Raw genomic sequence first — 27,813 nt, 5'->3', positions numbered from 1 at the left:
GAGCCAGGTTTGGCCGACCCCAGATCCGCCCTCCTGGTGTCCTCCGCCTCCCCAGCGGGTTGGGACGTCTGGGCTCCGTCCTGGCTTGACATCGCGAGAACGGGCGAGCTTGGCCACAGCGGCCCCACCCCCACCCCCAGGTGCAGACCACCTGCCGGGCCCTCCCGCCCCAGCATCTTGTGCTCTTTTTCAGCTTCGCTCCGCACTCGACAAAACGGAGGAGCTGGAGGTGAGCAACGGCCACTTAGTGAAGCGCCTGGAGAAGATGAAGGCCAACCGCAGCGCGCTCTTGTCCCAGCAGTGAGCCGGGCCGACCCAGCCCGCCCAGGTCCCGCCGCAGGCGCTCTCCTCCGAGATGCTGCTTCCTCCCGGCCTTCCCGAGGAGAAAACTCCCCCCTCCCGCACACGCACATGCGCACTCGCACCCACAAACGCTCCTTGGTTCCGCGAGGCCAGATGCGGGGCCAGCTGCGGCTCCCGCCATCTGACCCGGGAGTTCTCACAAGCACATGTAGGGGGCGCTGGGGAGGCGCAGCGGCCCCTGGCCGCCATGGCGTGGCAAGGGAAGATCGAGACTTGACTTTTTTATTGCATCTTGCTGAAAATTCGGGGGGAGGGAAGGACGGCCGATAATCTCCGAGGAGAGTGACTTGAGTAGTATTAGCCTAATTCTACGCTTTTCATACACAAAGCACTGTGGAGCCATAAGCCATTACCCAGCAACTCCTTCACTGGAAACGAGAAGATGGTCATCGTCCAAGCAAAAGTGACCTTACGAGACTCTTCACAGACAACAAAGGAAGGCTTTCGAAAGGATTTTTTTTTTTTGCATCAGTTCAATCATAAGAATATTTTATTTCAGAGTAAATGGGCAATAGCTTCACTGAAGATGATAGCTTTTTATTTGTATTATTTAATCCTTATATTGGGAATTGAAGTTCACTTCTTTTAAAGGATGTAATGTTGCAAAAAAAATTTACAAAAGGGAATTGCAATGTTCAAAATAAACCAATACGGTATTTATATTATTTTCACTTTGTTCGCCAATTTTCAAGACTAAACACTGGATGGTGGCTTAAGAGGAATCGACACCGATTTTTGAAACCATACTCGAAATAAACTTTCACATTCAAACAAAACGTCACAGCAACAGGGACTCTTGACAATATTTAGTTCGTTAAAGCTGTCGCTTCTCTTCCATTGCTTTTGAATGTTAAAAAGATGTATGAATTTGATAGTTGGTGATTTTAAAAAAATGATTTAAAGGAGCAAAGCTGCTTGCTGGTTAGAGCACCAGACTTGCATCCAGGAAGAGACAGTTCAGTTCCAACCTTCAGACATTGGCTAGTCATGAATCATTCAATTTGTTAGATTTGAATAAGTCACTTAGTCTCTGCCTATCTTTTTCTGAAAAATGAGGCTGTGGAACCTGTTCCTCAAGCTTTTTAAAAAAGGGCCAGTTCACTGTCCCTCAGACTGTAGAGGGCTGGACTAGATTAAAAACAAAAACTCTGTCTCCGCCCCTCAGCCCATTTGCCATACCCTGGCAGGCCGCATCTGGCCCATGCCGTAGGTTGAGGACCCTTGTCTTAAGTCCTTTCCAGCTAGGAATCTCTCATCCTAAGATTGTGTTCACTAAAGTGGTCTCCCCCCCCCACTCCATAACTGAATAGTTTAACTGCATTTTATCCTTTCATCTGAGGCAGCATGATGTGGGACCCGGATCCCAATCCTATCTCCGAGACCTCCCTAGCTTTATGGCCATTAGAAGTTCTGTGCCTTCAGCTGGTCTCTTGGGACCAGTTTACCTACAAGTCAGAGAGAGGTATTAGCATCTGTGTTGGCCGAGAGAGTTCCTCCATCGAGGGTTTTACTACTCCTACTCCTACTAAGATTGGAGGGTTTTAAACGTCTCTCTCTTCACAGTGCTGCCAAAATATTCTTGACTATTTCAAACTGTCAACAAAATCACGAGCCAATAGAAGCCAAAAAACAGGGCCCAAAAAAGACCCGATTCCCATAGCTTCCAACAAGGCAGAATAGCCGACATAAACAAGAATTGAATCCTGAGATGTCAAGCTGGGAGGGACCTTAGAGATTGACTCCAAGTGCCTCATTTTACTGCTGAGGAAACAGGGGCTGAGGGAAACCAAGGGATCTGGCTAGGGTCCTACAGCCGTATGGGGCAGAGCAAGAATTCACACTCAGATTCTCATATCCCAAATCCACTGTACTTCCCACTGGATCGTACTGCCTCAGCGTTGTCCTCCTGGGACAGGATTGAAGAAAGCTTTTTTCCTCAGAGCCCTGCCAATCTTGGACCAAGCCTTTTAAAAATGCTTTTTGACATTTTAGTGGATTATAAAATAGTATCTTAAGATATGTTTTTCTGATTCTCCTCCAAAGTTCTTTTTAAATAAAAATATTTAATGATCAAAAGAACATTTAAACAGGGAAGAGAATTAAGCACTTATGTGCCTAGGTAAGTGTGCTAAGAGCCTTTTTACAAATATTCTCTCCTTTTAGCCTCACAACCACCCTGGGAAGTGTAGGTGCTATAATTATCCCTATTTTACAGTGGAAGAAACTGAGGCTAGAGCCACAGAGTAAGCATTAGGGGCTAGATTTGCACTTCCCCCTGCATCGCCACTTGCTTTGAGGATAGTGAATTTGTTTCTTCAGTTGCAAACTTTCCATATGTCTCAGCATGTAGGGAAAGGATAGCTTTGCCAAAGAGCAGCCTGGAAAAAGTCAGCATTTCCCCCATTGTCCTTTAGGAAAACCCAGTCTCTAATCCCAGCTAGGACAGAGAATTGTCTCCTTCAGACACCTTTAAACACCCACCGACCATGGACCCTGGACCCAAGGACTCGGTTGGAAGGTGGGCAATACATCAACAAAACCATTCCTGCCTATGGGGAGCTTGCCTTCTACAGGAAGGAAATCACAGCGTGACAATTCAATTTAAAACTACATAAAACATATGAAGCAAGTGGAGGAAGGGAATAGGATGCCCATAACCTGAGGGAGGGGAGCGACAACAGCCACAAGGCAGGCCTCACAGGAGCTCCAAGCTGAAGGGAGCCTCTGGGGAAGGAGGGAGAAGGAATATGTAAATGAGAAATGCTCAATGGGGAATTTCAGAGAATATTGGACTGTGGGCAGGAGAGAGGCTACAAATGTAGAGTTAGATGCAGCCCTGGTCGTCTATAGCCCAACCCCCTTCATTTTACAGAGGAGATTCGGCTAAACCAAGGCCATTGAGTCAGAAGAACCAGTGTTCAAACCCAATGCTCAAGATCATGGCACTCTCACCATGTGCCTCTAGAAGCAGATGCCTCGGCCCTGCCCAGGACGCTCGCTCAAGGCCTGGCTCTGGCAGCCACCGGGCGGTCAGAGTGAACCTGGCTGGAGAGACCCGGCTCTGTCCTCTGGACAGTCAGTCTCCTCCTCCTCCTCCTCCTTAAACGTGGTTCCACCGCCCTGTGCCTTGGTCAGACCCACAACTGAGAAATATCTGTCCCTTTAACTACCTTGTTGAAAGTGAAGGGAGAAGAGGTCAAGGGCAAGAAACCTGAGACACTGTAACAGTGATGGCGAGTGGGGGAGGGGGACTGCCCCAGAGAAAGGGCTTTGGAAATGGGGGAGGCAGACACAGCCACCCTGGTCTGATGAATGACTGGATTTCAGCCTAACCCCCGCTCCTCCATCTCCTCCTTCCTCAGAAGCTTGGTTAGTAACCCCGTCACAAAAGGAAACGAGGCGCCGCGAGCTACTCTTCCCAACCGCCATTTCCTTCCTAGATGTTCCCCGCGGCCTCCGTGCCAGAGTTCTCCCAGCCACGGAAGTCCGGCCCAGGGGCCCGCGGTCTGCAGACTGTTCTCTTCCTTTTTCTCAAGGAAAAGGCTTTGGCCAGCCTCCGGCACTTCACCAGTGGCCACCACCTCTCCTCACCCTTCACAATGATTGATAGCAGCCAGTTCTAGGCCGAAGTACGGCATCCTTCTGGACCAGGTGCCCCGGGATCATCCGGGGAAGCGGGATGTCCCCTCACGCCGTCTCCGGCAGCTCCCTGGGAACCTTTCCTGTTCCAGTGCAGACGCCATTCTTTATTGGAGAAAACAAAGAAAATGAGAAAAAGCAGCTCCGTCCTCCCTGCTGCCCAGTGTCACTCCATCCACCTCCAGCAAAGGTTCCAGCTCCTCGGATTCTTTCCCCCCCATTTTGGCTTAGAAAGATGAAAAAGTATCCCTGGTTTCCCTTACCCCTCCCCCACCTCCTCCGTCTCAGCTCGTGCTGAGCGTTAGCGCTCCCAGCATTCATTTTTACACCCTTAGATCCTTCTCTGTACATTTTGGGGGCGGGGCTGAGGCAGCGGGGGTTCTGAGAAGTCCCGGCTTTAGGTCTGGCGCTCCATCCCCGCGTCCTCTAGCCGCCCCCACACGGTTTTGAGTTCCCGCCATCCATCGCTCTCCGCACATTTCTCCTCCTCCCCCTCGGTCCCTTTTTGTCCAGATCGCCCTCGAACTCCTTAGGGACTGAGGACGAGGGACATTTGGGCAGGGACTGGAAGGCGGAGGGGAGGGCCCGGGCCCGCCTCCAGCACCACGCCGGGCTGGAGCTGAGCCTTGCAAATAAATCTCGTTTTCACACAGTCTGGTAGCTCTCCTCCTCCATCACAAGCCACGTGTCGGGCCCTCTAACAAAGCGGGGCCCCGCTACTTCTGCGCCTGCGCTCTCTCAGCGGGTTCCGGCGGGAGCCACGCTCCCTACGACTGCGCAGGCGCCGCCCGAGCCGTTCACGGCACTTGACGATTGGCGCTTACCTCAGCCAATCGTGGGGTCGCGACTCCCTCCTGGCTACCAATGGAGGCTCGCTCTAGGTCTAGGGGGCGTGGTCGACGGCCCACGCTTTCTAGCAGCCAAGAGCCGGGACGAAGGCGGCGGCGGGAAGTGGCGGCCGCGGCTGCGGCGGTCGCCGAGCAAGCTTCGCGGGCGCGGGCGCCGGCGCCGGGTGAGTGCGCCGGGCGGTGAAGGAGACAAGGCGGCAGAGGTGCCCCGCGAGCCACCCCCCGAGGCCCCTCCGGGCCTCCTCTCTCCCAGTATCCGACCCCTTCGCCGCAGCCTCCACCCACTGAATGCCCCCAGTATTCGAAACCTCTTTAACGGTAGTGCTACCAGGCCCCAGTAACCTCTCAGAAACCGGTACCCCAATTCCCAGCATCCCCCAGGAACCCCGCCAGTCGCTTTCCAACTTCTTCCCAGCAGCCAACGCCCCCAGAACCCCCCTGGTAATTGGCGGGGCCCCCAGCTTCTCTATCAGAAGAAAAACTCTCCCAAGCTGCCCCCTTCAAAATCCCCCCAGGATCCAGCCTGCCCAAGTGCTGCCCCGGTAGAACTCCAGGGAGTCCCTGGAACCTCCTGTAACGGCTGCCCGCCCATCCCCCCCCCCCTGCTCAACGGACATTGCCCCTCCCCCATCAGAAGGGTCCCGCCTCCTCCCTCCTCATTGCCCCTCCCAACCCTTTAGGTTGGAGCGCAGCCACTTCCGACCCCATCCCTTCTCCAGGCCAGGTGGGCCCGCTGTGGGTGCTGGACCAAGTGTCCAGGTGTCCAGGGATCTTGGCCTTTACCTCCTCTTCTCCTTGTCCGGCTGCTTGAGATCCCTCCAGATTTGGAGGCATGGAAATTAATAGAGGTAACCTTCTCTGGGCAGAGTCAGGATGGATCCACATGTTGGAGCTGCTTCTGTTTGGGGTGACGGGGTCCAGGAATCAGGCATTTCAGGAGTTCTTGACGTGGGTTTCCTGAATGAGGGGAAAATTGTCCTTATTTTCACTTTTATTCCCCCACACTCCAACCTCCTCCCTACTTGAGAGCATAAATGTGTATGCAGAAACAAATTTCCCCATTGACCATGTCCAGAACATTTCTCCCTTTGAACTCCGAGCCCTTCATAGTGTTTCCTTATGACCAAAACAGTGATCCCAGGGACTCATTCTCACACACTTCTTGTCTTGCAAGGTGTCGCTGAAGCCCCTCCATCATTTCTTATTCGCAAAGTAGTATTCCATCACATTATATACTTCATGCATTCAATCATTAAAGTTTATGAAAAACCTGGCACTGTAAAAAGCACTGGGAATGCAAAAAGAGGCCCAGAGACAGTGCCTTACCTCAAGAAACTCACACTCTAACATGGGAGAATACATGCAAACAAATATACACAAAGCAAGTTTCTGGGAAATGATAAATGAATAGGAAATAATTTACAGAGGGAAGGCACTAGAATTAAAAGATGAGGTGGAATTTTAATTATGACATAAAGGAAGCCAGGGAGGTCATCAATTGGAACTGAAGAGGGAGAGCGTAGGAAGCAGGGAAAACAGCCAGAGGTGGACCAGCCAGGAAGGAGGAAGAGGACATGTCCGGGAATAAGGTGCAAGAAGACTGGAGAGATAGGAGGGGCAGGTTAGAAAATATTTAGAATATGAAAGCACTTAGTCTTTGCTCCTGCAGGCAATTGAGTAGGGGGTAACATGGCCAGTCCTGGAGGATAGGGAGTCCGGAAGAGACTGAGGGCCAACAGACCCACCCCCAGGCTATTTCAGTAATCAAGGTGTGAGGTGACCAAGGGCTACAGTAGGGTAGGGACAGTGTCAGAGGAAGGAAAGGCCTTACAGGAGAGAAAGAAATAAAGAGGTGAAATCTCTAGAGATGTGGTAGAGGTGAAATCCTCTAGAGATGTGAAATCCACTGGAGATACAACAGAGGTGAAATCTTCTAGAGATGTAGCAGAGGTTGTAAGGGTCCAAAGAAAGGTCAGGCAAGCACAACTGAGATGTAAGTGGACCAATGGTCTTTATCCCCAGATATGCTTAAGAGTTGAGTATTTAGGGACTTCTTTCAGGGGTGGAAATCTAGATCTAGCTCTAAAGTCTTGGTCAAGTTCAGGATGTAGACTTCATCATTGATTGGCTTGTGTCTGTGACCTCATTTACTCTATTTAAGCTCAGGACAAGGAGGGCCCTTCCTCTCTTTCTCTTTTCCCTTCTTACTACCACCTGGAGGTATGTGCAGGAGGTCATAGGGTAGATGTGATTTACAGGAATAAAGTTTAAGATTGCTGCTCATTTAAACTTGGGTGCTCTCTTATGCTTCAACTACTTTCTATGAGATAGTAGCCAGAGGATTCTGAGGACCTCAAAATAGAGGTGAGATTGATATTATATTTACCAGATTTTCTCTGATAGGCCTAGGAATAAGGACAGATTAGCTTTAGATAGGGAGAGTAATAAACCCTAACAAGAGGTGAACTCCACTGCAGATACAATAGATAAAATCCACTTGAGATGCAGCAGAGGTGAAATCCTCTAGAGATGTAACAGAGGTGAAATCCACTGGAGATATAGCAGAGGTGAAATGCAATTGAGATGTGGCAGAGGTGAAATCCACTGGAGATGTAGCAGAGGTGAAATGCACTTGAGATGTAGCAGAGGTGAAATCCTCTAGAGATGTGGCAGAGGTGAAATCCACTGGAGATGTGGCAGAGGCGAAATCCACTGGAGATGTAGCAGAGGCGAAATCCACTGGAGATGTAGCAGAGGCGAAATCCACTGGAGATGTAGCAGAGGCGAAATCCACTGGAGATGTAGCAGAGGCGAAATCCACTGGAGATGTAGCAGAGGTAAAATGCACTTGAAATGTGGCAGAGGTAAAATCCTCTAGAGATGTGGCAGAGGTGAAATCCACTGGAGATGTGGCAGAGGCGAAATCCACTGGAGATGTAGCAGAGGCGAAATCCACTGGAGATGTAGCAGAGGCGAAATCCACTGGAGATGTAGCAGAGGCGAAATCCACTGGAGATGTAGCAGAGGCGAAATCCACTGGAGATGTAGCAGAGGTAAAATGCACTTGAAATGTGGCAGAGGTAAAATCCTCTAGAGATGTGGCAGAGGTGAAATCCACTGGAGATGTGGCAGAGGTGAAATGCACTTGAGATGTAGCAGAGGTGAAATCCTCTAGAGATGTGGCAGAGGTGAAATCCACTGGAGATGTGGCAGAGTGAAATCCTCTAGAGATGTGGCAGAGGTGAAATCCACTGGAGATGTAGCAGAGGCGAAATCCACTGGAGATGTAGCAGAGGCGAAATCCACTGGAGATGTAGCAGAGGCGAAATCCACTGGAGATGTAGCAGAGGCGAAATCCACTGGAGATGTAGCAGAGGCGAAATCCACTGGAGATGTAGCAGAGGTAAAATGCACTTGAGATGTGGCAGAGGTAAAATCCTCTAGAGATGTGGCAGAGGTGAAATCCACTGGAGATGTGGCAGAGGTGAAATGCACTTGAGATGTAGCAGAGGTGAAATCCTCTAGAGATGTGGCAGAGGTGAAATCCACTGGAGATATAGCAGAGGTGAAATGCAATTGAGATGTGGCAGAGGTGAAATCCTCTAGAGATGTAACAGAGGTGAAATCCACTGGAGATATAGCAGAGGTGAAATGCACTTGAGATGTAGCAGAGGTAAAATCCTCTAGAGATGTAACAGAGGTGAAATCCACTGGAGAAATAGCAGAGGTGAAATGCACTTGAGATGTAGCAGAGGTAAAATCCTCTAGAGATGTAACAGAGGTGAAATCCACTGGAGATATAGCAGAGGTGAAATGCACTTGAGATGTAGCAGAGGTGAAATCCTCTAGAGATGTGGCAGAGGTGAAATCCACTGGAGATGTAGCAGAGGCGAAATCCACTGGAGATGTAGCAGAGGCGAAATCCACTGGAGATGTAGCAGAGGCGAAATCCACTGGAGATGTAGCAGAGGTGAAATTCATTTGAGATGTAGCAGAGGTAAAATCCTCTAGAGATGTGGCAGAGGCGAAATCCACTGGAGATGTAGCAGAGGCGAAATCCACTGGAAAGGCAAAATCCACTGGAGACATAGCAGAGGCAAAATCCACTGGAGACATAGCAGAGGCAAAATCCTCTAGAGACGTAGCAGAGGCGAAATCCACTGGAGACGTAGCAGAGGCGAAATCCACTGGAAAGGCAAAATCCACTGGAGACATAGCAGAGGCAAAATCCACTGGAGACATAGCAGAGGCAAAATCCTCTAGAGACGTAGCAGAGGCGAAATCCACTGGAGACGTAGCAGAGGCGAAATCCACTGGAGACGTAGCAGAGGCGAAATCCACTGGAGACGTAGCAGAGGCGAAATCCACTGGAGACGTAGCAGAGGCGAAATCCACTGGAGACGTAGCAGAGGCGAAATCCACTGGAGACGTAGCAGAGGCGAAATCCACTGGAGACGTAGCAGAGGCGAAATCCACTGGAGACGTAGCAGAGGCGAAATCCACTGGAGACGTAGCAGAGGCGAAATCCACTGGAGACGTAGCAGAGGCGAAATCCCCTGGAGACGTAGCAGAGGCGAAATCCACTGGAGACGTAGCAGAGGCGAAATCCACTGGAGACGTAGCAGAGGCGAAATCCACTGGAGACGTAGCAGAGGTGAAATCCACTGGAGATGTAGCAGAGGTGAAATCCACTGGAGATGTAGCAGAGGTGAAATCCTCTAGAGATGTAGCAGAGGTGAAATTCACTGGAGATGTGGCAAAGTTTTACAGACTATGGCAACAACTTGCACACGGGTTAGGGTGAGAGAGAGTGGGGAGGTCCAAAATAACTTCTAGATTGAGAGTCTGAGGGCCTGGTAGGAAGGTGTTTCCCTCCACGAAAATAGGAAGAAAATGAGTTCTGCTTTGGACCTGTTGAGTTTAAGATGTCAGCTGGATATCCAGTTTGAGGTGTCTGAAAGATAGTAGAGACGGGAGATTTGAGGTCAGCAGAAAGATTGGGGCAGAAAAGATAGATTTGAGAATCCTCAGCACAAAGATGGTAGTCAAATTCAGGGTGACCAAAGAGATTACTCAGTCAAGTAGTGAGAGAGAGAGAAGAGGGCCCAGGCCAGGGTTCTGGGGAACACCTACAGCTACCATTAGAGTTGTGATCTAGAGGGGGATCCAGCTGGGAGGAGAACCAGGAGATAGGGTTGAGAGAAGAAAGTATATTAGCAGGAGGAAATGATCAGCCCCATTGCTAGATTTATAAAATAGTGGTGAAAAGGCTTGAAGAAAACCCCAGGGCAGGATGGCAGCTTTTGAAAGGGGAGTGTCCTGGCTCCAGCCCAATGCTGGTCGGCCCCCAACAATGTGGAAGAAGGGCCTCCTCCAGCAGTAAGGTCCCCCAAGCTTTGCTCCATGCTTTGGAGCAATTTAGAGTTGAGTTTGGCATGTGACTGGAAGCTTGAGCTCTTGAAAAAGAAAGAATTACTAATTTTAGTTTAGACCTTATTGATTTGCCAAGGCCAGGAGTGCTCTGGAGCAGAAGAATTCTGATGGACTTTTATGACGGGATAGGGTCCTCTGCTTCTGTGATTCTGCCTTGAGGCTCAAAGGGAGCTGAGTTAGGTTTCCGAGCCAGAACCCTCCTGCCCAAACCAGGGCCAGAGATATAGAGGCGAGATTGGTCTGTGTGTGTGTCCAGGGCAGCCAGACTCTGTGTCGCTTCTGCCTAGCCAAAGACTGCCACTACAGAATATTAATCATATTTATTTCTGCAATTATTGATACTACTGTTCCTTTCTGAGCATTACATATTACTATTCACTTATTTTTTTATATATAGATACAGATATATGTATAGATATATAGATATACACGTCTTAAAACCATTTTTCCTGATGCCATAGTTCCATTTTCCCAGTCGTTTGTTTAGAGGGCCTTTTATATCTAGTTTCATTTGATGCTAATTATGACATGTAAGAAGCTGGTCTGAATCTCAACTCCCACCATACTGCTTTTCATTTTGCTTTATGCAATAGGGAGTCTCTGTTATCAAGTACTTCCTGGGTCACAGGAGCTTGAGTCTTGTCTAAGCATTTAAGTACTGCTCCTCCAGGCCATGCACTGTACTGATATGGCAGATAGTGAGACAAAAATAAAACTATTCCCAGCCCCAAGAAGGGGGAGGCAACCTGTCCATATAGAAGGATAGACAGAATAAATGCAAGGTCATGCCATGCAGCTGGGGGAGTAGGGAAGGATCATGTAACCAAAAAAACCAGTATCAGAATTGAGGAAAATGAGGGCTTCTCAGAATTGGATTTGAGGAGGAAGGGAGTTCTGGCCTTGGTGATGCCTGTTCTGCAGTGTAGTGATGGACCATCCCATGCGAGAAGCCGCAGAAAAGCCCAGAACATGTGAAGGATTGTCAGGATTAATCTCTTTGAAAAGTCGGCAGGAGCCAGTGGGTAAAGAGATGAAATGCAAATCAGTTTTCCCATTGTTTATGTTGTACCAGATATTCTGGAGATTGTGGCTTCATAAAACAGGCTGAGGGGTCTAGTGACCATGATGGCTTTCCTCCTCCCACATTTCTGCTTTTTTAAAGATTTGAGTTGGGGAAGGTCTAGTCACTAGTAATTAGTAAAAGATCTTTCCCGGAAAATAATCCACCCACCACCGAGAGTGTTCAGAAGTGGGATGGGTCTCTTTGAAAGCCAGCATGGACCCCAAAACCTGCCTGCCTTTTGAATAGAGACTCTTGTCTAAAGGCACATTTTAACCCTGCACTTGTTTTGCTTTCAGATGAGCCATCAAGTCCCAAGAGAAAACATTTCTTCCTGGCCTCTCGTTATTATGATGAAAATGTCACTGGTGAAAGTCTGTTGACTATTTCTCGTGATCACTGCAACTTCTTAGTCTTGGAGCACTTGGATAAAGACAACATGAGCCTCTTGGACAAAGGAGAGATGTCGGAGCTGGCCTTCTCAGGGAGCCCCCCAGCCTCTCTTGACAGAGCTCCCTATCAGCTGAGTGAGCTCTCGAGCATAGCCGATTATGCTCTCTTGAATGATACCTATTCCATCCATATCTCCGACTCGGATTCTAAACTGAAAGAACATTTGACCTATCTAAGTTCAGAGGCAGATCTCGAAATGCAAAAAGAAGAGCAATTTTTTGATATATTGAAAGATGAAAGCAAGACTTCTACTGTTTTGGATGATATCTGCAGAAATCTAGATGGTGATTGTAAGGAGATTATTAGTAGTGATATTCAAAAGTGTGATCTAGATGAAGATTCCCAGCAGGAATATCACAGTGCTGAAGAGCAAGATTACTCGAGTTACCATTTAGATTTTGACCAAATAAAGACGCTGTGTACTCCCAATTCAGAAGTCATAGAGTTGGGAAATTCTGATTATGAAATTAAGTGTGCTAATGGTCTGGGACAGAATCATGTGAAGAAATTGGAAGGTAGCACCTTTTTCTCCTATGAAACCACTCACATCCATACCCAGGAAGATGTGGCCCAGGCGCCCAAGCTTCATGATTACTTGTCTCTAACCGAGTATCATGGCCAGAAGTACTGGAGGTGCCAAGAGCAAGAGACGAGTTTCACCAACCAGAGCTTGTTGGACAGCATCGCACAAGCGAGCGACGCCGAGGATGGGCAGGACGCGGCCCTCGGGCACACGCCACCCACGGGAAGCAGTCTGGAGAAGGCTCCAAAGACCCTGAAAGCCGGCATTTCCTCTGACAGGAGGAAGTCTCCACGGACCGAAAAGAAGGATGTCTGTGGGGAAGCGGGCGAGAAAAGCCTTCTGAAGGGCATGGAAAAGCCCGCTTTGTTCCTGGAAAGAGCGTCAGCGGTATCACGGCAGCCCAGCAAGGGCTTTCAGAGTACTGCTGCTTGTGTCTTTAATGAATCGGACGTTTCTGCCTATGACCAGTCATGCTATAAATTCATCCAGAGCACCGCCAAGCCAGACTTAGATTTTCCCCTGACTCTGCCGAAGGTTCCAGCCAAGGAGAGCCATTTGGCGGAAGGAGATAACCCGCCAGAAGTGGCCCGTGCGGGCGTCCTGAACAAAACACACTTTATCAGCGTGGAGTCAAAGCATCCTCAGCATTTGATGGCTTCAAACTGTGACTGCCTTGTGACCGTGAACCAGACAATCGACGCCAGCTCGGATTTCAGGGCCTGCTTCACGACAAGCCGGGCCACAAGCGCCAGGTCCTCAGTAGCCTCTAGGTCGAGCAATACGGAGATAACCATGATGAACAAGATGCGGCCTAGCGAGTGGGCACCCGAGAAGCAAAAGAGCATCGCCTGTAACACGGACTGGTCCTCTCTGCAGGACTGGGCAGGGGAGGAGGGCCGCCTGCCAGGGCCTGCGCCCAGAGGCCTAGACAAAGCCTTTCCAGCTGAGAATTCAAAAGCTAATGATGATTTGTTTATTAAGGTAACAGCCAGCTTTTCTGTTGTTTCTGCCTCTCATGACGCCTCCCCAGTTTCCTTCACTAAAATTATGCCGGGTAGGATTGATTGGAAAAGTGTGTAAGAGACTACATTTGGTATACCTATGGGGGATTCCTGGTAATGGCTTGTGGGGCGGCTTGATTTCCATTGCTGAAAGTTTCTAATTGTTTGTCGAAATGTTTTCAGGATTACCTGGAACTGAAAAATAAATATGATATCAAAGACTTAAAGAAAAACCCTGAGAGGTATGTCATATAGTTTATATAATGTTGTTACAATCAATTGTGAGTGACAAGTTCCCTCCCATCTTCTCCAGTGCCAGCAGGTAAATGAGAAATCCTTACTATAATAATATCTAACTTAGAAAAAAGGGTGAATTATTAATGTCTTATTTTTTAAAATAACAAAATTATCTTTAATTCCCCAATTCTTTTCTAATAAAGGTTACTGCAAAATTTTGATCACTTGTAGATAATTGATTTAAGAGAAAACTCTCAAAAACAAATAATTTGCTCTTAATGTTACATAGACTTATTTTGAATTTTAACCTAATTCTGCTCTTTGTTTTAAAGTCAGTTTCAATCTTCTAAAGAAGTGGAGAAGAATTTTTCATCCAAATGTTGTCAGAAAACATTGCAGAGAGCTATAAAAGCAGAGTTGCAGCTTTTAAGAGCCCATTATCAGATGTGTCATCAACATTGTTGGAAAATTTACAGACTTATAATGGAAGAAAAGGAAAGCTTTACTAGGCATGTATTGATTGCTTTTAAAATATCTGTCCAAATCACATCAGAAAGAAATATTAGCATGTTACAAAATTAATATTCATGAATTTGATGTCTAAAACTGTTTTGTTAAGCTTCGAAGGGTGGAGTATCATAACTGATGCTAGTCTGGGCAAGATTGTTAGCCCCAGAGCAAATGTACCTTTAAATGCCTCCTTCTCGGGGGTAGTGGGAATGAGTTAGTCAGGGCCAGCCTCTCTGAAGGTTCCTGCTGGGAGTGGGCTGCCAAGGCCATGAACATGTCAACCTTCCCTAGTGTTTGCCTTAGAAAGGCAGTCCTACTAATTGTTTCATTATTCTTTTGATTCTAGTAGAAATCGGCCTCTGTCTGTTTTGTACAATGTAATGTATAAAAAGTTTGAGAGACAGTTTCTGGATAATAAATCATTTTATTAATTATGCTATTAAGTGATAACAGAGGCCAGGGATACTCTCGAATGCCAAAGAACTCTCATGGGACCCACTCTGGACTTAGGTGTCTTTGGAAGAGGGTAGAAATAAACTGTGATTGCCTAACAAAAGGGAATAATTAAAGGCTGGGGGAGGAGGGATCTGATCACCCATTCTTGGATATTTCTCTCTTATCAGACTACCCAACAAGGGTAGTCTAGTCCAGCTTCTTAAACGGGTGACCCCGTATGGGATCTCGTAATTGAATGTGAGGGAGTCACAACATTTTTTTAATTTTATAATTTTATCATCTTATTTTTTATTTTATTATTATCAAATATTTGATTAGATACCTATATACCTGAGGTTCCATAAAAATTTCTTGGGTGAAAAGAGATTGCAAGAACCCCTGATCTAAACAAGAGGGATCTACCTCTACTGACACCTGACTAACCAAAATCCAGTGGACAGGATTTCATTCGATTGGAATCTCTTTATCTTTTGATCAGGTCTACATTTTCCCAATGGGATCCATCTGCCCAAGATTTCATCATATCAGCCTTGCCCTTCAAAGGCTGACCAAACAGCCTACAGAAAATAAAGAAATACAAGAGAAAAAACCTTCATCTTAATTCAGTTATTGGTTATTAATATAAGAAATCATTTCTCTCAATGATAGTAATACGTTTGTGTGTATAAAAGCCCAGGCTACAAAAAATTATAATTATAAAATTAATAAAAAAATTTGCTTGGGGAAAAAAAAAAGATCAGGCTACAAAGGGGTATGTACTCATCTATTTTTTTATGGCTTAACAGGAATTTTGCAAGTGATTTTGCTAAAACAGAATTGGAATCTACATTACTGTCCCTTTTTGGAGATCTGAAATTTAAATATTTGAGTATGAGAGAAAAAATAATAAAGGGAATACCGTTGGATGAATTGCCTCCGCTGTCTGTAGAGTCCAAATTATCGTCTTTCTTTTCCACTTTTAATCCTTCCAAGGTAGGTGATTCAGTAAAGTGGGTGGGTTTTTTTTTAATATGTATTTTCTGCAGAAAAGAGTCATGTTCTAATGGACTTCTTCCCTGTCTCTTCCTCCAGATAATAAAGGAAGACTCTCATATGTAAGTTATGTTTTTCCTAATTCAGATAAGCATCAGCAAGCTCTGACAATAAACGTTATAACTCTTTTCCCTGTCTGTGTTCTACATTTGGTTCTTACTCAGAAATGTGATCTTTTTTCTTTCGTGTCCTGTTTGCGCATGAGAGTAATCTGCGTCTCTTTCATTCTAGCCTTTCAGGACCAAACTCGTCCCCTGATGTTCCTGCTGCACACAGTGCTGACCTCGGTGCTGCCCATTTGAAAGGGACCCTCTCTCAAGTGAGTTTTGGGGCCCTTCCCAGTGGGGACGCCCCCTGGGACAGTGCTGGTACCCCTCCTGGCTCGGCCATGGGGCAGGCCCCGGGATGCTCCAGCTGGTCCTTCTGCCTCAGGTGCAAAGTGAGATGTCCTACTCATTCCCCTTTGCCCATGCACATCATATATCCCCCCCACCCAGCTGGAAGTGAAAATCACTCATTATAATCATGGTTCTTTTATGGGATGCTTTACACCATCCCCCACCCCGACAACCCTTTGAGGTGAGAACAAGTATGGGTTCTAAATGGAGAGACCCCAGCCTCACCCCTTCCCCAGGCCTTCCTCCCTGCCTTTGGGCTCTTGCCTTTTAATTTCACGTAGAAGGTAGCTCAGATGTTGGGTAAGGACCCAGTCTAGGCTTTCAAGTGCCACATAGTCATAGATGGACCCCTGGAAGAGCCAGGGAAGGCTTGCCCAGGAGCTTGGGGATGTCTGCTTAGAGTAAGGGAGGGGGCCTGTGAAGGAAGCATGGCCGCTGTAAGGAGACATGGGAGACCACCAAGGCTCTGGAACAGGACAGCGCCTGGAGTCTCTGGAAGTTTGTTCTGACCTCTGTCTCCAGACTGGAGAACCTTGCCAGGGGGGACCGCTCACTGAGGAGTGGGAGATGGTGAGGGCTAGTGGGGGACACAGAGAGGAGACCCTGGCTGCCTAGGGGGCAGGGGAAGGATGCCCCCAAAGGGCTTGAGCCAGACCCGAGCCAGAAATAGGAAACAGGTCTGAGGGACCCATGGGAGGGCTTCTATGTTGTGCTTAAAGTTCTGTTTGGACCAGGATGTCAGGGGCCTAACAAGGGGCTCTTTAGGCAGCCGTGGGCAGGAAAGCCTGGCTAGTGTGGGACCAGCGGCAGGGCCAGTCTTGTGCTTCTCCCCACTCCTACCTCAGCTCCCTCTGCTAAGGTACGGCTTCCTTATCCTTCATACAAAGATGTGATGTATTTGGTGCCATTTGTGATGGCACATGTCACCTATTGCTCGTGCAGACATTTTGGAACTGGGTGGGGGGGCAGGGGACAAGACATAATGTGTGTATTCTTCTGATTCCTCCTCAGACCCTTCACATGCCCGAGAACAGTCATCCCAGACAAGAAGCCGCCTCCAAGAACGACAGCAGGAAGACCCGGGATCTGAATGTCGGCTTCCGAAATCTGAAACTGGATGATGAAAGTAAGTGTCACAGCCCACTGTGACTCGAGTGATGGGGGGAGGAGGGGAGTGTTCACCCCCCATCTAAACCAGCATCCAGGGGAAGAGGGTCATAGAGTCCCAGGCCAGGTTAGGATGGGGCCTGAGACCCTTCCCAGTTCTATGACTGGACCCATCCCCCTTTTAGCCTGAGTTTCCTCAGCAATCAAATATCTACAATAGCTGCTCACACCCTCCACTTCTATAGGACTGTTGAGAGGATCAACTGGCCCCCAGTAGCACCAGAAGGTGCTTAATAAATGCTTGGGGCCCTCCTTGCCAGTCTGCACGTTATTCAATGGTTTTTAGTTCCAAATTGAGAAATCTGGCCTTCTGTCATGATCTGGACCTGGAAAGCATAGAAAGGCTTTGTCCAGGCGACCCGATTCAGAGGGCCCAGCCCTTGGAGTCCTGGCGCCAAAGGCCCTCGGCTCTTGGGCTCCGAGAAGGGCCGGGCTCCCCCGAGCTGCCCATCCTGGGGAATGGCTGCAGGTCACTGCGGCTGAGGCTCCCTGGGGCCTTCATTTTTTCCAGATTACCCAAAACGTCAGGAAAAAAGTGAAGCCTGGTTTGAAGCCAAAGAAAACGTGATGGGGACCGAGTGCTTAGAAATAGCAAATCCTCAGCCGGAGCCGGAGCAGAGGAGCTCCGAGGTCGCGGCAGGTGAATTCTCCTCGGCTCGGGGAGAGGGGCTCAAGGAGGAGCATTCCCTTGGCTCTGGTCCCGGACTCCCCCCACATTATCCTGGGTACTCCCATCCCTTTCCCACCCCCCGCCCCTTAGGTCTGCTGGCCCCCTGGCCTGGCAAGAAAGGCGGCTCCTCCTTGCAGGAGGCCCCACTGAAGCTGCCTCGTGCACGACTCCCCCAGCTTGTGGAGCAGCTGCAGCTTTGTGTCCCTTTTGAGTTGGTGGGTTCTGTGCTACAGAACCTATAGAGGTTCTGAGGAGTGTTCATGCTAATGGATCCAGCCAGTGGGCTGTCCCTCCCCCTCTCCATGCATTAGACATCCCTCAGGGACTTAGGGGGTGATTTTCCTGGGTCGATTGATGAGCCCAGCTTTCTTGGGTGGTCCTGAGCCATATGCCGGGGCTCCAGGTTCCTCCTGGTCCAGAGTAGGACCTTCCCTTGTGTAGACAGCATTCTCCCTAACACAGTCAGCAGTTCGGGCCATCCTGGAGTTCCCAGCACTGATGACTTGGAAAGGGCCTTGGTTACCCCTGTTACTTCATAGGCCTCCGTGAGCAACCTGCAAGGGCTTTACCTGAAAAGGGGGCCTGATATCAAGGCTGAGGTTTACTCTGTTGCTTTGCTCACATGAGTTTTCAAAACTATTTTTTATTTCTTTTTCCCATTACATGTTATTTTTAACTTTTTTTTATTTTTAACATTTTGAGTTCCAAATTCTACCTCCTTCCCTGAGACGGTAAGCAAGCAGCTAGGGGTTATACACGTGCAACCGTGTGAAACATTTCCATGTTAGTCATTTTGGACAAGAGACAAGTACGAGGAAAAGAGAGAGGGAGCATGAGCATGTCTGTACTCGAGCAGCATCAGTTCTTTCTCCGGAGGTAGATCCCGGGCGTCCTTGTGAGAGTCCTTTGAGATTGCAGGCTGTGTGTGCAGCGAGCGCCTCCCAAGCTCCAGGCACAGCCAGAACCAGATGAAAACGTCACAGGAAAACATTGCACAAAATCAGGCACAAAGCCGGACCACGGAGTCCGTGGCCACAGGCGGCCTCCGAGTCTGCTGACCTCGGGTGCTCTGGCCAGTGCCTCCGGCGCCTTGCAGACAATGGCCTGTTGTGGTCACTGGGGACTGGAACTTGGGGAGATTACGCAGTTTGACTTAAGCCAAAGTGGATGTTCCTTTCCTTTGAAAAGCACATCAGACTTAAATAATTGTCATGTTCTTTCCTCACGCAGAGAAGAAGATTTCTGAACCTTCCCGTAGGGAGCCGAACAAAAGCTATCTCATTCACGTTGGCAGCTTGGGCCCTTCAGTGTCCGAGGTACAGGGGCCCCGGGCTGCCTCTTGAGACGGTTGCCACAAGTCTTTTTAGACTGGCTACACTTGGATTTGTCACATGGGAGCTGGGGGGCTTTTAAGAAGTGGTCGTGTGTCTTTTTCTTTCTAGACTGACTTAATGTCTCATTTCCAGAAGTATCAAGTTTCTGAAGTTTCCATTTGCACTTCTTCTCATAACTACAGGTAAATAGCATATACGGGGTAAAAAGTCTCCCATTGACCCAGAATTGGCTTTTTTTTTTTTTTTTTTTTTTTTTTTTTTTTTTTGTAATGTTGAAATCCAGTTAAGTGAGTCCTGTGACCTATAGTCCAGCCTTGCAGCCCTGACCCCGCTTTAAGTCGGGTAGGTGACCCCGGGCACAGTAACCGTGTGCCCAGAGGGGTGGTCAGGAAGCTCTGACTGGTATGATGGACTTGGGTGCTACGTGTGCCTTCAGGATTGAAGGGGACACGGGAGAGATGAGTCCCTTCAGAAGGTCTGAGCCGGGGGACCTCCCTCAGCGGGCAGAGCCTCCCAGGTCCGGGGGCTGCCAGCAGGGGCAGTCAAAGGAGGCGGTAAAGGAGCAGGCGTGGGAGGGATGAGAAGCTATGGAGCCCAGGCGCAGGAGGCGTTTGTGGAGAGTCATTTGTGGCCCAGGTGGTTAAAAATCCCTGGTCACATGCACTGAATTAAGACCAGAGACTGAGAGCTGCAAGGCCTGTTAGAGATGACCTCATCTACCTCTTCCAAGGGTCAGTTGGGGCAGGGGCTTCCTCAGGGTCACCCCAGAAGCTGCAAACAGAGCCTGGACTAAGCCCCTTCAGGCCAAGTGACACGAGGCAGAAAGTCAGAGCTGCCTCCAGGCCGGCCGGGGCTATGTCACCGTCTCAGGCCAGGTTTGTCTGCACACTGAATATGACTTTCCCAGCAGTGCAGCTAATCAATCTCATTTTCCAGAGGAGACATTGGGGCTTTGAAGCAGGGCCGGCTCCCTTTTTTGTCCTGGGCCTCTGAGGAAGCCTCCAGACACCTGAGAATCATGTTACTTAAGCATAAACACAAAGGAAAGGATCCTTTTCCTTCCATTTGTCCTGTTCTAGTTTTTAATGAGTGATTTTCTGAGTTACCTTTTGTGTATTTTTTTCCATTTGGTTTACTCTACTGTTTAAGGAGGTTTTTTTGTTTGTTTGTTTTTTTCCAGACAGTTTTTCCCTTTCTTTTCCAAGCTGTCAACTCTCTCATGCATAGCGCTCACTTCTTTTCTCATTTGTTCTTCTCCCTCCCTCATTTGCCTTTTGGAGTCTTCTATGAGCATTTCCCAGAAGCCTCTTTGGGCCTGAGACCAACTTGTTTCACTCTTTGAGATTTCCTGTGTCCTGTGGACATTCTGTCCTCATCCTGGTGTATGTATTGGTCTGCCGTCACCATAGTAGCTTTCTTCGCTCAAGGTTCTGTTTTTGGTTTTTGCTTATTTTTTTAACTTTTCTTCTGGCATTTCCTCTTTTTTACTTTAAGGTGGATCTCTGCTCCCAGGGTAAAGGAGGCGCGTCCCAAGCTTCCTGGGCAGCTCTGAGCCTCAGCTTTGAGCATGGGGCTCCTTGGGTTCGGAAACCCAGGAAAAAGCCTGGCTTCCCAGAGTTGGCTCCCTGAGCTGGGCCTGGGAACTGCCCTACTGCTGTGCTCCTCTGCTGAGCCAGGACCGAGGGTACCTCAGCTGCTGATCTGCTGTGATCAAGACCCTCTCACCTGCTTTCCCAGAGTCTGTCTGAGCTAGAGAATGGTTTCATTCCATCAGACCCCGTTCAGAGACTCGGTCTTATGTGGGTTTTTGAGGGAAACTGGGAGCGCTTGAGCAACATCCTAACTATTCCACCATCTTGGTTCCACCCCCAGAACTCCTCAGCAGAAGGGGAAAGTCCCTATCTGCTAAGTCTTCCTGGCTGAGTAGTGGAAGCGCCTTCCAGGGCCCAACCATGATCGGGGTGAGGTCACCCCCAGGCCTTGGGAGGGCCTTGCCACCCCCTGGAAGGCTGGCACTCCCCATTTCCCCTGCTGTGTCTTTGAGAGAACAGGGAGCAGTTTTGACATTTAGGAAAGAGTCATGTTGGGGTTTTGTTTGGAGGAATCCAGTGCTTTTTCCACACTTGGCCAATGGGAATGACAAGAGTCCCCTGTTCTCTCCTCGCACCCTAGCAGGGAAGGCGCCTTTGGCCAGCAGAGCTGTCTCGATTCAGCGTGCATCTTCAGCTCTCATCCTTCATGGCTTTTTGTTGGTTAAGTGGCCCATGGTCTTCATCGTGCCATTTTTTAATTGCTGTTATTTTTTACTTCTTACTCATACCCTGCAAAGACAGTGGTCTGACTGTACAAGCAGCTGATCCAGGGATTATCCAGAATGAATCTTTTCCTGCCTTATCAAAAGGCCGCCTCTCATTTTCTGTCACATTATTAGCTGTTTGCCATGTCTGGCTCCTTTCCATCCATTTCTTGAAGAATGTGCTGATGTTATAAAGAGGTCAGGGGGTGAGGGCCGGAGAGGGTGTCGTGCCTTCTTCCCCTCTTGTTTCTTGAACGAATGAGCTCTAAGAGAAAAAGACAGAGCCTGAGACAGTTGTGTGATCTTGGATGGGGGCCCTGCCCTCCTAGAGAGCCTCAGTTTCCTTCTGTGTGAAATGAGTCTGCCAGACTCGATGGCTTCTGAAGTTCCCTTCAGCTCTGAATCGAGATCCTGTGATTCTGTGTGAAATGCCATTTTCTCTTTTTTTAAGCCAGTGAGAACAGATGCCGCTTTTGGATTTCCCCAGACACGGTGGGTTGGGGAAAGAGCACTTGCTTGAGAATCAAGACCCGCCCGCTCAGGGCTCCTCCATCTTGTCCACATTTAATCCCTTGACTCTGTAGAGCCTCGATTGCCTCCTCCTTCTAAAATCAGTGGGTGCGCTCACGTGGTCTCAAACGCCACTGCGTGCTCTAAATCTGATGGACATGTGGCCAGCCAGTGTGGCCAGAGCAACAGCCGCCTCAGTAGAGAGTGCATGGAAGTACAATTTTCATTTTTAACCAATTCTTAGTCGATGCATAAATGTTTAAAAATATTGTTCGTTTTTAACAAGCTTTTGTAATTTGGTTAGCTGGCAAGTTGATTTATGTTTAAAATGAAATATAATTCCTTATAGTCGGGCTTTAAGACATCTCGTCCCTTTGTATTTCAGGTATGCATCTCTTGTTTTTAAAAAAGCTAACAAGGCAAAAATGGCCGTGGAAGAAATGAATGGGAAAGAAATCAATGGGAAGTCAGTCAATGTTCGTCTGGTCAAAACCCCCATAGAAAACGTCCCACCCCTGTCCTTCAGGAACGAAAGCAGGCTTGCTCTCGGTGGTTCGGAGAAGACGCTGGACAGCAAAGGCTCTGCCTCAGCCCCATTGCCTTCTAAGATACCGGCTCACGTGCTGAGGCCTCCGGCACCCGAGCAAGAAAGTGTTTCTCTTTCAGCCGACCAGAAGGTGAGGATTTGGGGGCGGCTTTTCTCTGGGACGGGGCAGAGGCTGAGAAGCAGCAGGGTCCTCCTGCTGTGTCCTCCCTGAGCCACTTGAGCTGTCGCCTGGACCTCATCTTTCTTCTCTTAACCGAGCATTGAGGACCTGGAATGTTCTGATGGGCCCCATCCTGCCTATGCCACCACTTCATTCCCCTTAAGGTTTTCAAGCTTTTGCTCCTCCACATGACCATCTCCCTGTTTCCTCCTTTGGAGTTGGGACTGGAGGACCACCATTTTTATTCTCTTGGAGCCTCCCCTGTGAGACGTTGATGTCCACTCATCTCGATCTCTCTTGAGTTCTGTCAGGCGTGGTCTAGAGCTCTTATTTCCAGAACTCCTTCCTGGCCCTGGAAATTAGCTCGCAAATGCTTTGACGTATTCTGGAGTGATTTTAAATACTTCTCTTTCCAATTTCTTTGTTTTGGGATTTGTTGATAGGTTCAGAAAAGCGAGTGATTTGTGTGACTTTGTTTTATATCCTGCTACTTTCCTGACATTATTATTTAATTTAATTGTTAAGTCTCTGAGGTTCTCTAAGCAGACCATCAGTGGCATCTGGAAAGATTGATGAGTGCACTTTCCTACCTTCTGTCCCCATTCCTTCCCTTTCTTTGTCTTACCTGATCGCTGTAGCTTCAGAGTGTGCCTGCTCCCTTATGAAATAATAATGGCCATCTTGGACCTCCTACTTTTGGACCCAGATCTTCCTGGAAAAGCTTCTGCTTTGTCTCCATTCCATTTATATTAACTCTTGGCTATGGATGAGGCAGTGTTTGGCATTGTGACAAAAAGGCCCACGACTCCTGCGCCTTTTGGGGTTTTTAATAGAAGTGGGTATTGCATTAAGTTAAAAGCCCTTTTTGCATTTATTAATAGAATCCCATAGAGTGAGCTCGATGGTGCAGCCAGTAGGGCCCTAGATCTGGAGTCAGCAAATCCAGCTTCAGACACAGCGAGAACAACCCTCAAATCTGAAATAATTCTAGAAAGAAACGTGGGAGGGGGTCATTTGGGAGAGAGTGAGCTGGACAGAAGCAGGGCCGGGAAGGGAGGCCTCCTCTCCCAGGATTTTGGGAGGCTTCATTCTGTAGAGTTCAGACACAGATAAGAGCGTCCACCGGCCTCCCTGGGCGTCTTGGAGGGCAGCTTGGCTTCCACAGTAAGTCCCTGGGTTCAGTCCAGCCTTAGGAAACTAGATTCAGACAATATCAGCAAACGGTCAGTAATAACTACACTTTGTAGCTGTGTGATCATGATCAAGTCACTTGACTTCTCTGCCTCAGTTTCCTCATCTACAAACTGGGGATAACAATTACCTCTCAGGGTCAAGGTGAGGATCAAATGAGGTCATATTTGTAAAGAGCTTTGCAGACCTTCAAACATGTAGCAGTTATTATTATGTGATTTTCATTTTTTCATTAACATCATTTTAGACTTATTTCAAAATTAGTTTTTTTTCCTTGCATTACATAATTTTTCTTTACAAAAATGTCCATCTTTCTCTCCAAACTTTCCCTCTAGAGTGGCAAAAAAGGTTTAAAACAGAATAAACCTGTGAAGTTGTTGCCTGAAACGCCTGTTCCCTACATCCCTCCAAATACCTTGAACCTGGGGAGCTTCACCAAACTTCTGAGGAAGCTTGAAGCTCTGCACCCCGATGTCAGCAGGTAACCCAAGCTGCTTTCCTTGGGTCAGGGTTCGGAAAACGGGGAAGTCAAAGGACCGGCCTGTTGGGGCCATCTCCATTTTGTTTCTCCCTTTGTCCCTGTCCAGAGACACCATCATCGATGCCCTCCAAGAGGTGAGGACCAATAACAAGGGTTTTCTGAGTGGCCTCTCCCTGACCACCATCGTCGAGATGACGACCTCCGTCCTGAGGAACTCGGCCTTCAAGAAGGAGGAGAAGAAGTATCGAGAGGTGAGCAGTTTGTGTGCCTCAGCACTGAAGGCACTGCAGCTGGGGAGGTGATGGCTGCAATGGTGGGGGACCTTGTGGGGAAAGAGGGGACCTAGTGCTTAGAATCTGGTCCAACAGGCCTGTGAAGAGATGCTCTGAATCCGTGTTGATCAGAGAAATGCAAATGGGAGCACCGCTGGGGTTCCACCTCCCCCCTCTCCGAATGGCCAGTCTGACAAAAATGGAAAACGCTGGGTGCGGAGAGTGTGGGGAAATTGGGCCGGTAACAGCTTGTTGGTGGAGTTGTGAAGCAATCCGACCATTCTGGAGAGCGATGGAGCTGTGCCCAAAGGGCTGCTGAACAGGGCAGTGTCCCCAGTGGGTCTGGATCCCAAAGAGATTTAAAAAAAAAAAAAAAAAAGGAAAAAAAGGAAAAAAGGTTTAGAGCCTTGCACTTGTAGTGGCAGAGGAGTGGAAAGCCAGGCTGCGCCATCACTTGGGGAATGGCTGAACAAGCTGTGGTACCCGATTGGGATAGAACGCCGTCGTGCTCTGGGAAATGACGAGAATGGATGCAGGCCAGGAAGGCGCCATTGGCCAGAAAAAGAGAAAGCCTTAGCCCCTCTCAGCTGTGCAGCGATGGCAGAGGGAAGACCCCGTCTGTCTCTGGAGAGAATCTGGTGGAGGACAAGTACAGATGGAAACAGATTCTCCCCTCCCCCCCCCTTTTTAAACAATTTTTTAAACAAATGTTTCCTTCTCAGTGGCCGAGGGAGGGGGGAGAAGGAGAGAGAATTTGCAACTCAGAATAAAGAAAAGAGGTTTTAATCATTAAAGGCCTTTTTTTAAGGAACCTGGCCCACTTGTTTTAGAGATAAGAAAACTGAGGGCCTGAAAAGGGAAGAGATTTGTTCAGTCTCACATATATGTCTTGCGTAAGATTCTTACTTTTTAAAATTAGCTGATACAAGGTTTTTTGCAAGGGTCAATGTTGAAAATTTCTGCAGGCGCATGCGTTGAAAAATAAAACAAAATTCATTGATAAAATGCTTTTTTGTGTTTCAAGGAAATATTCAAAGTTGGAATTCATTAGACTTCCCTGTTTCTGCACATGAGGTGAGCTGTCTCAGCGGGATGTCTGATACCTTTGCAAAGTAAGTTTTGGAGAGTTCTGGGAAAATGGCAGAGAAACCAGAAGCTAGCCTAGCCCCTTCCCCCTCTCAGCTGAGACAGAGACAAAGAGACAGAGGGAAGCTTACAGAGAGACAAAGATATGAGCGGCCAGCACCGCCTGAAGGCCCCCCCTTGGCTGGCGGAGACGCCCAGGCAGGAGAACCTGCTCTGCCCAGGCGGAGGTGCGGCAGGCGCCGTGCCCTCTGGGGGTATCCAGGAAGGCCCAAATCAGCTGTTCCCTTCTCAGTCTTTGTCAAGGCCCCCTTGTTAGAGGCAGCCTGACCTGACCACTGCCAGTTGTCCAGCTGGGGAAGTAAAGTCCCTGGACCCTTCTCTCTGGGAGTGTTCCTCTCAGGGAGTCCAGATCCAGCCTTAGGAAATCGAGTCATTTGGAGGTGACACAAAGCCGGGGAACACTGTGTCACAGAGTCGGGATTTGACTGTGAAGGGATCAAGCATTTATAGAGCACCTACTGTGTGCCATCACTGTACAAATAATACCTCATGGCATCCTCACAACTCTGTGAAGAAGGTGCTTTGATGATCCCCATTTTACAGGTGAGGAAACCAAGGCAAGCAGATCCATAGCCAGTCAGTATCTGAAGCAGTATTTGAATTCAGACCATCCTAACATCAAAACAAGTGTGCTCCTCAGACTGGCTGGCATCCTGGGCTCTGTGAAATCAGTTGAAATATAATAGGATTTTATATTTGGCTTAAAGAAAATGGATTTGACAGTCAAATGGGCAAGTGTGGTGGTTTATGATCCGGGGGTCTGAGTGACCCATGAGCTCAGTGGGGGAAGAGGAGCCAGGAGCTTGATTCTTAGGTGGTCATGGGGTTGAAGCCGGTGTCTTATGGCTGGGGGATTGGGGGGAATGCTCGTCATGCAGAGTGACTGGCCTTCGCTCTGCTTCATTGGCTGAGGGCCCCTGGCTCAGGCAGAAGTAGCTGCATTACACAGGGCCTTTCAGTTGGCACCCAGGATAGCCCAGTGACCAAATTCATAGCCCAGGAAATGAGCCAGCCTTGAGGGCTGCCAAGAGTGACATCCCAGTTGTTAAACGTGGACCCCCCACCCCATCCCAGATGTTGGGTGGGTTCCCCTGCCCTGTCCCAGCTGTTGGGTGGGACCCCCTGCCCCATCCCAGATGTTGAGTTTCCCCTGAGGGCCCTTTTCCCTTCTCCAGACCAGCTGGCTCCTGGGCCAGACCCGGGCACAGGAATCGTTACTTCTGACTTGTTCTTTCCCTTCTCGTTCCTCAGACTCCCCCAGCATTTTGCCGAAGCCTTCTCTCCCAGGAAATTCTCAGAAGAAAGTTGAAGATAATTATGAAAGCCCATGTGAGAGATGGGGCTGCGGAGGCCAGCCCAGAGCCGGCCAGCGAGCACTCAGCTGCCTTCCTGTCCAGCTGGACTTAGAGTGGTCGCTCACTTTGCGTCTGGTGCGATCCCAGCAAGAGAGCTCCTTCTTTAAAGCCCCGAGCCCTCCGAGGCTCAAGGAGGCTGGTTCCAGCGACGGGGCGGCCAGTGTAGATGCGGCTTATCCCGGCAGCATGTTTGGCAGTCCCGAGGGCTCGAGGTGTGTTTGGGGTTGATTTGGTTGCTTTGGGTTTTCAGGCATGCTGCTGGGGCTCTGGGGCACTGTTGGAAGGTCACCGAAGAGTGTTGCATTTAGTTTTCAGGTGTCATTTGCTACATTAAAAGTAGACCTTGATCATTCATGTTTGGTGTGTTGTGGGTCACTTCTGAGACTCTGTTCTCTTTTAGAATATAAATTAACTTACCAGCATTTGAGGGAACATCTGAAACTCCTCCTGCCTGCCGGAGTAGAGATGGGCCGCTTGAGCCAGTACAATGACCTCCTCCTGGGAATTTCCGGGCAGGCCAGTCTGGCCTCTTCACCACTAGCTTGAAGCTCCTTCAGGTGTGGCACCATGAGCAACGGTGAGATCGAGGCTGTGGCTGTGAGAATGGCTGCTCTTGCCCAGGCAGACCCTGAGCCTTCTCCCGTTGTTCTCATGTGCTATTTTCTCCTGGACCCAGAACAGCCGGTTAGATCTTGGCGTGACTGATGAGAAGGAATCTTCTATTTCACTGG

General features: G+C 48.7%; 2 protein-coding genes and 1 long non-coding RNA gene across 15 annotated transcripts in view; 2 read left to right on the top strand and 1 right to left on the bottom strand.

Annotated features, from left to right (window-relative positions):
- The window catches only part of LRRFIP1 (LRR binding FLII interacting protein 1), a 186,461-nt gene extending 185,440 nt beyond the window's left edge, over positions 1-1,021 (top strand). For all 9 annotated transcript variants that reach the window (XM_074264402.1, XM_074264400.1, XM_074264401.1 and 6 more), the window contains one exon: positions 194-1,021. In XM_074264402.1, coding sequence (XP_074120503.1) covers positions 194-304 — 111 coding nt within the window. In that variant the 3' untranslated portion in view covers positions 305-1,021. The remainder of the gene's footprint in view (positions 1-193) is intronic.
- Positions 842-5,402, bottom strand: LOC141540394 (uncharacterized). The gene is made up of 2 exons (XR_012481535.1): positions 4,827-5,402; positions 842-4,107 (listed from the first exon to the last, which is right to left on the bottom strand). It is a non-coding gene; the product is annotated as an uncharacterized LOC141540394 (long non-coding RNA).
- RBM44 (RNA binding motif protein 44) lies at positions 4,813-27,436 on the top strand. Of its 5 annotated transcripts, none has more exons than XM_074264354.1 (16): positions 4,813-5,014; positions 11,643-13,300; positions 13,504-13,562; positions 13,890-14,066; positions 15,309-15,495; positions 15,595-15,617; positions 15,787-15,874; positions 16,965-17,079; positions 17,632-17,760; positions 19,021-19,106; positions 19,257-19,306; positions 22,457-22,607; positions 24,164-24,309; positions 24,416-24,560; positions 25,606-25,655; positions 26,979-27,436. In XM_074264354.1, exons 1-15 carry the CDS (start codon positions 4,867-4,869, stop codon positions 25,630-25,632), a joined length of 3,189 nt encoding a protein of 1,062 aa, XP_074120455.1. In that variant the 5' UTR covers positions 4,813-4,866; the 3' UTR covers positions 25,633-25,655; positions 26,979-27,436. The 5 variants fall into 5 exon arrangements, with proteins under 5 accessions (XP_074120455.1, XP_074120452.1, XP_074120454.1 ...); XM_074264351.1 differs by having other exon boundaries at positions 22,316-22,607; XM_074264353.1 differs by having other exon boundaries at positions 19,233-19,306.
- The last annotated feature ends 377 nt before the right edge of the window (positions 27,437-27,813 follow it).

This window comes from Sminthopsis crassicaudata, chromosome 4, assembly GCF_048593235.1.
Source record: "Sminthopsis crassicaudata isolate SCR6 chromosome 4, ASM4859323v1, whole genome shotgun sequence".
Taxonomy (NCBI): domain Eukaryota; kingdom Metazoa; phylum Chordata; class Mammalia; order Dasyuromorphia; family Dasyuridae; genus Sminthopsis; species Sminthopsis crassicaudata.
The sequence above is the reverse complement of the archived record's forward strand: the minus strand, read 5'-3'. Positions and strand labels throughout refer to the sequence as shown.

What these genes read in the sequence shown, in the direction of transcription:
- RBM44 (XM_074264350.1), top strand. Translation starts at nt 4,867, where the DNA reads ATGGAGGCTCGCTCTAGGTCTAGGGGGCGTGGTCGACGGCCCACGCTT. An exon ending in CCACTTTTAATCCTTCCAAG is followed by an intron (nt 15,496 to 15,594) that starts GTAGGTGATTCA and finishes CTCTTCCTCCAG; the next exon opens with ATAATAAAGGAAGACTCTCA. An exon ending in ACTTCTTCTCATAACTACAG is followed by an intron (nt 19,307 to 22,315) that starts GTAAATAGCATA and finishes TTTGTATTTCAG; the next exon opens with GTATGCATCTCTTGTTTTTA.